At 38.3% G+C, this 10907-nt stretch overlaps 1 protein-coding gene across 2 annotated transcripts; it reads right to left on the reverse strand.

Annotated features, from left to right (window-relative positions):
• Positions 1-680: 680 nt before the first annotated feature.
• Cyp4aa1 (Probable cytochrome P450 4aa1) lies at positions 681-8253 on the reverse strand. 2 transcript variants are annotated; one of them, XM_076315185.1, is made up of 7 exons: positions 8100-8253; positions 5818-5986; positions 4624-5001; positions 2638-2716; positions 1975-2510; positions 1287-1466; positions 681-1205 (listed from the first exon to the last, which is right to left on the reverse strand). In XM_076315185.1, the coding sequence occupies exons 1-7, from the start codon at positions 8112-8114 to the stop codon at positions 1018-1020; spliced, it is 1545 nt and encodes a 514-aa protein (XP_076171300.1). In that variant the 5' UTR covers positions 8115-8253; the 3' UTR covers positions 681-1017. The 2 variants fall into 2 exon arrangements, with proteins under 2 accessions (XP_076171300.1, XP_076171299.1); XM_076315184.1 differs by lacking the exon at positions 8100-8253 and adding an exon at positions 7365-7531.
• Positions 8254-10907: the final 2654 nt, after the last annotated feature.

Genomic DNA, 10907 nt, shown 5'->3' on the forward strand with positions numbered 1-10907 from the left:
TAGTCAAGGTATAATAGAAAATAGAAATGAAGTTGGTTAGTGGAAAAAAATAAACATGCAAAAACAAGTAGAAATTAAAATCAAAGAACAAATGAAATGAATTAGACAAAGAAACAATTAAAAAAAAAAAAGAAAGGATTGAGAGAGTGGTCGCCAGTACTGACCACCGCCTACCGGCGGCCAGTACCGGTTACCAAGGTGGGGGGTCCCCCTTCCATAAACCTAAAACGAAGAGATCGGTCCACCTCGTAGGCTCCAGGAACAATGAAATTTTAAACAACCGGGGGCTCCTTATATACCCTCCGCAAGGTCACTTACCATTGTCTTTGTTCGATCTAATCGAATATTTCAACAAACTGATGGCTTTTTAGCCATTATTTATACTAGAACATTGTTAATAATTGTTTAATCTACGGTCCAACGACGGTTGTTAATAATTATGATAAATAAACGTCAAGATAATGCGAAATCTATGAAGACGAACGGTTTCGGTGAATGTTTGTTCCTTTCCGCGATTGTTCTTAACATTTACTTCTGGTCTAAGTTATAGGGATGCGTAGAAATTTATTTAATATTTCTTCGTACGGACATTTTCAATATCGCAAGTGTTACTTTATGTATTATATAGATTTCACGATGCCTCGTGACAGTTTCAGTTTTAGCATATGTACGTACATCCATTCAATCGTTATAAAATTATTTATTTCGTCATACCCACATTAAGCATTTATTCCTGTCTACATTTTACATTCAATCATACCTTAAAATACAAAGAATGGCTTTTACATTACTAAATGTCGTTCTATTTGCTTTGATTTCTTATTAAGCGAGGAACTATTTCAGACATATTTTTAATATCGCAGTGTTTGTACTATGGTAGTAAAAAATTTCGAAATGCTTTTTACTCGAAAGAATATTCAATAATGTACAGTTCACAGATCGTACGATTATTAAGCTAGATTTCTCATCGTAACCGCGAGTGACGTACTAGAAACGAATGATCAAGAAACACTGGAATTAAGTAACTACACCGGTTTTCGATTTTCCATCGCGAGCCACAACTTTAACCCAGAGTCCACCTTGCGCTCTAATCGTCATTCTAAATTTCGCTCGCACTTCCTCTTTTCCAGGGACCGATTGTAACCGGCACTTCCTAAGGATCGCGCTGATCATGGACTTCATCTCGAGCATCGCGAATTTGTGCCCTGGAAAACACCCGGCAAACGTTATGAGAAGCGTTACCAAAAATTATGGCAATAAAAATTTCGCTTAACAAACTATTTTACCGATGCAATTTCTCGGTCCAGCGCTGAACGGTAAATAAGCGTATGGGTGCCTTTTCTCGGAATTCTCTGGACTGAAACGTTCGGGTTTGAACGCTTCGGGATCGGGAAAATGGTGTGGTAAACGGTGCGTGCCGTAAGGTGACATGAACACACCGCAGCCCGCTGGAATCACGTGTTTTCCTAAAAAGTTTTCAATCTTAGCGCGCGACTTACAACCCAATTGCTAGTTTGTACAAAAGAATCTTCACCCTCTTCTTTTTAATTTAAAATCAAAACCGATACCAAAACGAGAAAATATAACCAATATTCAATGATCTTTTAACGTTATTTATGCCTAAAATGAACCTTTCTCTTTTGTATATTTCTGAAAATTCGACAGTAACCCAGAACAAATCTACCACCTCCAGAAGGTAAATAATATAGATCCCTCTACCCACGAAAAATCCTCGAAAATGTTTCATTGATAGAAAGGATATTCTCCAAACGTGAACTATATACAGAACGCAGAGTATAAAGAGTACAAGATTGAATGCTTTGAGTTTCAAAACGTGATAACAGTTAATAAATATCATCCGTTCGGAAGAACCGGAAGATTTGTTGTTTAAATTGATGATAATTTTTGACGATGATCGTTACCCTTCGAAATTATTGGGAACTCGGTTCATCGAGGTAACAATCGTATTCGTACCTATTTTCACATCTTCGCCGAGTATCCTCGCTATAATCGGCACACTGGGATACAGTCTAAGCGACTCCTTGATACACATTTCCAAGCATCTCATCTCCTTGAGATCCTTCAACGTGGGTAGCCGGGTACCACCGTCGAAGATCGCGTCGAGCTCTTCTATACACTTCTCCTGCCATTCGGGATGATTGGCTAAAAGGAAGACGGTCATCGCGGTGGCGGTACCGACCGAGTCCTGACCGGCCAGCATGAACGTGCAACACTCCTCGACGATGTCCTCGTCGGTGAAACAAGGATTCTTCTCGTTCATCTCCACCATGTACTCGAGCAAAGAGATCTTCTGTGTTCCCTGTGTCTCGTGTCTAACGACGTTGTCCTTGTTCCTCAATTGCTTCCGTTTGTCCTTCATCATTTTGAAGCACGCGTCGAAGAGGTCTCTTCGTTGTTTCTCTTCCTGTTTGCCGTGTTTGGTCAATCGGTAGATCCAATCGATCAACAACCAAGGTCTCACCATACGATAGAGAAGCATTATTTGACCCCTGCGAAAAGAGTAACGTTTTATTTCGCTCGTTGCTCGTTCGTCTTTACAATTGTTCTCCGTTGGTACGCGAAGGAGAGGGCAGTTCGAGGGGTGCTGGGAAAATACAATTGAATTCGAATTCTCACTTTCTGAAAGGCAGATCATCGTCGATCGCTGCTAGATCGGTTCCACGGCGATTTCCACGATTTATTCCCAGCACTGTTTCTGCAAACAAGCATACACAACAACTTCAAACAGTGTGAAGCAACCCGCGTCGATCGAAGCGTTACATTATCCGAAGTACACGTGCGTAGATATTTACGCGATTCTGGGCAGGTTTTTCATTTGAATGAAAACACTGCAATGTACATACGTAGATAGGTATGGACATAGATCTTACAGGTGGACCGACAGAGCATTACGTGTATTTGATTTTGATTCATATGCTAATTGATATTGAAAGCGCGACATCTTTGCAATCTGATGAAACGGTTAGCATATATCGGCTGTTTGAAACCTGACTAGGTTCCAGGACGGCACACGGTGAATAACAAATTCGTCATGCACTTTTAATGACGAAAACAGGTTTCCGAAAGCGTGTCCGCGTTATTCGCGTATCAAACGAATTAACGTAATTTGGATTAAATGCAAGTACAGGGGACGCGATGTTTTTCCGGTGTTTCGGAATTCGTTGAACCGTGACACGCGTTAGAGGTATCGCCCGCTATATCGATCGGTTATCGAACGTTTCGAATATTTGCAAGATAAGGAATGTACGAAATGACAATTGTACGCCTTGCGATATGTATATATATATGTATATATCGTAGACGGGCGATTTCGAATATTTGCAAGATAAGGAATGCACGAAATGACAATTGTACGCCTTGCGATATGTATATATATGTATATATCGTAGACGAGCGATTTAACACCGGTCTACCCGAACAAGGAGTCACGTAACGAGTAAACGTGACGAAACATTTTCGTAATTGACCAGAATTGTTTACGAATTGCAAAATATTGGCTGCCTCGGCGGCGCTGAATGTTGTCACTCTTGTTCATACGCCGAGTGCATTTACGTGCAATATTGCAAATTAAGCGCGTCACGGATCACTTCGGATACGTAGCGGGCCACCTCGTTGTACGCCGCGTGTCCCCGCATAATTGATACCCAAATAATGGGAAACGTAAAAAGTCGAAAGAATGCGAACAATTCGGTAGCGTGTGCCGCTCCTGTGATTTAAATGTTCGCACCGTGAATATAAATTGAACGTTTTGATGTTACGCGTCCGTGTACGATATTATTCCCGGTGTCGAATAATTACGTCGCACGGGAACGAAATTGAAACGATGCCGACAACCGAACAGCCTATTATTTAAACTACTATTATTTGTCTACGGGACAAAGTGTTCAAGCTTTTTCGTTCGTATCCGTGTATCCCTCGATCGTTGATCGTGTCCTTGCAATTACGAGCGAATAACGACCATACGACGCGCTTTTGTTTTACGGTGATTTCTGATATAACGTAACGAATGTAAACGGGAAAGAGGGTGCGATCTGTAATAATCTCCAATTATTCCTGGTAATCTCTGATAATTTCTAATGATCTCTAGCGATCCCTAATCATTTTCAATAATCTCTAACAATCTCTAGTGATCGATGCATTTCTCGATCGTTGATCGTCGAAGTCCTTGCAATTACGAGCGAATAACGACCATTCGACGCGTTTTCGTTTCACGGTGATTTCTAATACAACGTAACGATCGAAACAAATGTAAATGGGAAAGAGGATACAGTCCGTGGTAATCTCTAATTATTCCTAATAATCTCTGATAATTTCTAATAATAATAATTTCTAATCTAGCAATCCCTAATCATTTTTAATAATTCCTAATCTCTAATAATCTCTAGTAATCCCTGATAATTTCTAATAATCCCTAATAATTTCTGATAATTTTTAATAATCTCTAGTAATCTCTAATAATCTCTAATAATCCCTAATAGTTTCTAATATTTCCCAAATAATCTCTGATAATCTCTAACAATCTCCAGTAATCCCAAATAATTTCTAATGGTCTTTAAAAATCGCTAAAAAATTCAGGGAATATTTTTCTTCCTCACTATTTACCGCTCAGAATATCGTAGACGGAATCATTGACGAAGGAAGTGATATTAATCTCCTGGTTGTCCTTTTTCACGAAGTTGTTCATCAAATGGTCCGCGCATTCCGCGAAGGTAATGGTGAACCTCTCGAGAATATGAAGATGAAAAGCCGGCTGCAGGAACTTCCGATGTGTTCGCCAGGTTTCCACGTCCCTCGTGATCAAGCCCTTGCCAAGGAAATTGTCTAACAATTTGTAGAAGAATATCTTGTGCGTGTGCTTCATACTGCTGAGGACCGTTTGGATGTCATCCGGTTCGAAGAGCATCACGTACGGTAGTCCTGTCAGCCATACCCTGACGACGCGACCATAAGCTTGATTCTCGTGTGCCAATCTATAAAGTACTGGAACGATAATTGAAACTCTTTAGTAGCACAACACCCATTTGATCGTTTGTTAAACCTCCATTATTTTCGATACAGGTACACCGAAATCGAACAATTTTTGTATCGTTATTCCAATATCCGTGTGTCTTCCTTTTATGAATCATTCTTCGAAGTAGACGCGCTACTTCTAAACCAGACAATTTATATTATCATTTCAACAACGACCGTGTATTTGTCTTTCATAGATTATTTTTAAACTTGACACGTATCGTCCAATCGTGTTTGCCGCAATTTCGTAATACAATAAGAAAACAATCGAAAAAGCAATTCGCATTGTGTATATATATACATATTGTTTTTTTCTCTTAATTTATTCTCGCGCAATCTCATAATATTTGCAAAGGAACGGGCGAGCGTGCATTTAAACAAAAGAAATAATATTCACAAGTGCGGACACGAAGCGGTTGAGACATTATTCATCTTTATGGAAGCGACAGATTACATACAATTTTGGACAAGGGTAAGGTAAAATTAATTTTTTGCTCGTAAAAACAACTACTCGGTCGCATTCCTGTCACGGTTGGTCGTAACAATGAACAGCGGTAGTGTTTTTGTTTTTTAAATTTTGTAGTTTTTGTGGTCGACTTCTGAACACGGTTATCGTACATTGATCGGAACACGGATATCAATGATAGATCAATTATTACGATTAAACGTGATACAACAAATACGACTATGTTGTTCTTGCGATTAAAAAATAGATTGTGAATTTATCCTTGCCCGTGAGCTTTAACAACGACGAAACGTGTATCTTAATTCCATTATTTCACTTACGATCGTCTTTGAGAACACATTTCGCATTTCCAAGGATCGGTACAGTTTTCGGACCATCGAGACTCGAGACGAATATGACGGCCCTGATGTAATTCTTCAGAATATAGAGAATGTAAATGCTGGCCAAAACGACGAGGTAAGTCCACACCCCACCTGGTGTTTGATCCCACTGATGAAATAAAAAAATATTTGGATACGTGAAACGAGTCTTCGTAATGAACTTTCGTAAAATATTTACTCGGTAGTCGTTGCAAAATTGCACCGAAATTTGTTGAATTTGTTGATTTTATTCGTCATAAATAAAATATTGAATGACACAACACTTTTGTATCGATCTATACGGTATACACCTAGGATGTTGAAATGCCACTTTGATCGTTAAGTTTTCAATTTCAATCGCGCGATATTCGTTTTTAATTAACAAACGTAACGTTTTCTGAAACGTTGAAGACATTTAGAGAACAAGTTGTTATATTTTACAACTGCACCGTACGACTAACATTACTTACGTAAGAATATTGCAGTATTACTCGTATTACATTTATTGGAAATAAACCCCCGGTGGAAACAAACGAATTACGAACAATAAACACACTTAAATTACTTTCAAAGTAACTTGACAATATGTTGCTAGATCGCGGGAAAATTTCTATAAATAACATCCAAACAAATTTTCGTTACGAGCACTAATTTCGCGCTCCTCGAAGTTAAAAATAATTCGAATAATTTTGTCCACAAAGCACTGACACATCGACTCTTCTCGCGAGGTTACTGATAACATTTTTATTATCACGTTTCGGCTAATTATTTTTTCGCCCGGTTCCGCTTATTGTGATGCACACTTTTTCCAGTAGCAGAGAAAAATGATCGATTAGCACATCTAAATGGAGTCTCGAAAGTGTGTACACGTCTATCCAGTTATTATCGATGCACTCTTTGGGCCAGAAAAATTTGTTTTACGATCGTTAGTGTGTCTGAGCATTTCTTCCGAGTGATTGAAATGTTCTTAAAATAGAAAGCAACAACTTTGATGCTAATAATTGTCAAGGTGATGTCTTAACGCTCGATTATTTCATCGCATTATCATCTAAATTTGTCACAACGCGGCAATAATAATCACAAATGTATTCCATTCGGTAAGACGAAACAACGATCAGTCGCGATTTCTATCTTGAAAAATAACGAAAATCCAATCGAGTTTATTTGTCTAGGCCCTCGTCATAGTTCCACGAGGGACGTTCGTCTCATTAACTATTCCAGTTGGATCCTTTATTAACTGGCTTATTGGAACGTGCTATCGAATCGCGTACATGCCAATCGAATAATAATGTTTCACAACCGGGAACAAGGTTCGTCGACCAAAAATTAATTTCGATAATAATAATGAAGGGAACAAGGCACCGGGACCGGGCGAAAAAGTAGCGCGTACATTTCGTTCGACGCGTACGAGAATTGAAACTCGAACGACGAATAATCGTCGCGATGCTTTTAACGGCGTATTAATTCAATTAACGTTCGCGCGGTCGAACGATTCGTTATTCACTTACTATTTGCTGAGTGGCAACGATCATGTTCCCTCGAGAGAAGTTTTCTTAAAATTTCCTCACACTCGTACACATTTGACGAAATGTTTAGAGCCACGAAATGGAACTTCGGCGTATCCATAGAGATTCGAGCTATTTAAGCGTCCGCTCCCACCCGATACGCGTGGACCACTCGAGATTTATTCGAAGTCCGTAATGTACTTAGAATACGCTGCACAGTGGTATCAAAAGACACGTGAATTTGTTGAAAAGTAAGTGTAAACTTACGTATCGCGACGGTGGCGGCGTCAACGATTATTAATACACCGATTCCTGATACTTTCGACCGTTCGTGCGAACGAGTCGCGAAATAAAAGAAGAAAAAAGAAAAAGAAGAAGAAGAAAAAAAATAGCCGACTAGATTTTACGAAAACGAAATACATTTTTCGCGGAGCGCGTCGAAACGAAACGTGCGACCGTTCGAACGAATCGTTCGCAAAAGCGAATTATATTGTTTGTTGATGTCGTACAGACCGTGGATGGGACCGTGCCATTCAACCGTGAAGAAAGAGAAAAAAAATGCATTTAGAATTCACATACGTTGACGTTACAAAGAGTCCGTTTGAAAAGAATTGCAAAATATCGTAGCACCGAGACGATCCTCTAGCTTCGTGTACGCGAACGACGCGAGTGTTTTGCTCGTACTGTTTTCAGTCGAACGAATTAACCAGGATTACGTGGAACCAATTTATCCCTCACCTTGATGAACACCATAGAAATACCATAGCCCTTTGTAACGCAAAGTGTAACGAACACCTCTGCACTCGCGTTTAAAGTGATCGGTCAACTAAACCCTCACTGATGACTGGTAGTAGTTTATATAGGTGTAATGGAGTATGAGGTATCTTACGCGACCTATTAACAAGCAGTTCACAAGCAAATCACGTACCCTCGATATGTGCAGGCGTGCTTTATAAAATATCGTTCCCGCTTGGCTCCTGGGAGGCGATCACCAAAGATGATACTTTGCGCGCATCCTTCCCGTCAGGGTCGACCCGGGAGAAAAGAACCTCGAAAAACTTTGCCCGGAGAATAATTTATCGCGTTCACTTCGTTGGTAATTGTTATTACTTTTGCGAGAAAAACTCGGTTTTCCTTTGCGAAGAACCGAATGGAAGAACTACCACATCGAATCGATTAATTGGTTCCTTGTTTTAAACTGAACGTAAGATACCAGGTTGAAGGTGATTATTGATTTTTTATTGATTTTTTATTGCTTTTTTATTGATTTTTTATTGATTTTCTATTGGTTTTTTCGAGCAACAATAAATTCTAGAAACGCGAGTACGGAAGAACTTCGTAGAAACTTCGGGTACATTTACGCTAAAATGTAAATACAATTATATCGAATTAGCTATCACTAGCTATTAGCTGTTAGTTAATTAGTTACACGTGCTTTGTAAATTTATCGTTGTTCGAAACGAACGATACGATAGGTGTAACTTTCCCCCGGGAGTTATACATTCAGAATGGAGTAAAATTGAAATTTTCCACCGTGAATTGGAAAATTTCGAAAACATATTTTTCCGTGTGCTTTGCGTAACAAGAATGTTTTACATATTTTACGAGTATGTCGCATGATTGGTAGATTTGTCACGCAAAAAAGTATAATTTACGAATTAGCTACAGTGTTAAATCGCATTAACTCACGTTTGCCATTATGCGTTGCATCGCGTTCTATCTGAACGCGTGTATAAGCATCAACGATTACTTGTTATCGACAAGTCGCTATTGATAACAGTTTTGCATATACGCGCAAGGTAAATCATGTAACGTGTTGCATATTGTTTATTGAACAGTATCGATGTCACGTGTTGTATATTTCGAGTACATATGCGACGTTTAAACGACGTGTTTTTTTAAAAATTGAAAACAATATTATAGACTCGATTATACGGTAGTTCTTTTCTTTTACACGTTAACTGAATACAACGTACATTTTGCATATTTTCTACGTAAAGAGCAACTCTAACGAGTTTATGCAAAATAGAAAAACCTTGAAATCGAAATTGTAATTGATTTATTATGTATTGTACCTTACAAACCTCTTCCTTTTGCAATTCTTTATCATATCCAAATGTAAATTGTAAATTAACTGTCGAATACAATTAACTGTGGTATAAAGAATACCTGGTATCAGTCTACGATCTTACGATCCGACTTGAAAACTTGCCAAGTATTTCATTATGCGTCTGTTATCCTTGTTATTTGCACTTATTGCGTTTATTTTACTCCACGGTAAAAGGTTCTTTTTTTCTTTTTTTTTTTTTGAATAAAATCGCTGCGAATGAAACAGGTATAAATAACTATCTACCTCTGTTTGGTGTCCTTCTAGGACCTGGAAAAATGTTTTGAACTCTATTCTAATTATTCGAATTGGTAAAATTCTATACAGGTACTTAGAGTATTTAATTACATTCAAATTTATTCCAACCGAACTTTACTTTCGCTACTACTTCATTTACATATTAGTACCCCACCACGCCACCCCCATATTCCCCATAGATGCGCGCGCAAATTTTACACGATGCATCTGCTTCGGTTGGACGGTTATGTAGTAACGTTTAATTTCCGTAGGAAGCCATAGACAAAGCCGACAGTCTGCTGAAACGATATATCGTTCAAAAAGTGACAGAATGTATAGACTGATAAATTGATCGATGTTCAATAACTTGCAAAGAAAGACATTCCGTGATCATAAATATAATAATTGATTAAATAGATACGTTTTTTATTGTTATGTTTATCTTTGATTGCGATTCAAAGGATCGTGGTAATAAATCGGTAAAAACGAGTCTAAATAAATGCCAAGGGTAAAGAATATGTATTTTTATAAGCATCAGAATTTAGTAATTTTTAGCTAGTTATTTCACTTTTGAATTCGAATAAACTCATAGGAATATTTTCAATCTCTAGTTGTGGAATATTGTCTCTGAATGTAAAAAGAGATGAACAATTATGTTTATACTTTCATTTTGTTTGAATATATTAATTCTCGTAAAATATTACCATCATCGATGCAGAACCTATGTCTGAAGTGTGCAATATTTTGTGTCGATACTAAACCGAGCGTTATCGACATCTGGTGTTCACAATGGGAATCATACCATAAAACGACAGATAATAAGATCGCGACAAATGGATATTTATTTAACGTCATGGCTTTAATTTCAGCAAAAAGGGACTGCAAACCGTGATAGGTACGTTGTACGATATCGTTTCTGTATTGCAATTGTAATAAGATTTAAAAAATTCGACGTACTTGATAAATAGGTTACACGTTCAACAGTTTATCTTATTTTTGAATCTCGTATTGTCACAGAATGCTAGTAATGGCGTTTCTCGTTACGTAATCTTGATTAAATGATTTTGATTATTTTAAGAAAACCGAGAATCTTGACGCATTGCGCGGTACAACAGGCGTCATGCTCCACGACCATCGTATGCGCGCGCATCTCGGCGCGACTCGCGGCTTTCAGGAAAAAATTGAACGTACCGCTCGCCAGT

Source organism: Ptiloglossa arizonensis, chromosome 6 (genome assembly GCF_051014685.1).
Source record: "Ptiloglossa arizonensis isolate GNS036 chromosome 6, iyPtiAriz1_principal, whole genome shotgun sequence".
Taxonomy (NCBI): domain Eukaryota; kingdom Metazoa; phylum Arthropoda; class Insecta; order Hymenoptera; family Colletidae; genus Ptiloglossa; species Ptiloglossa arizonensis.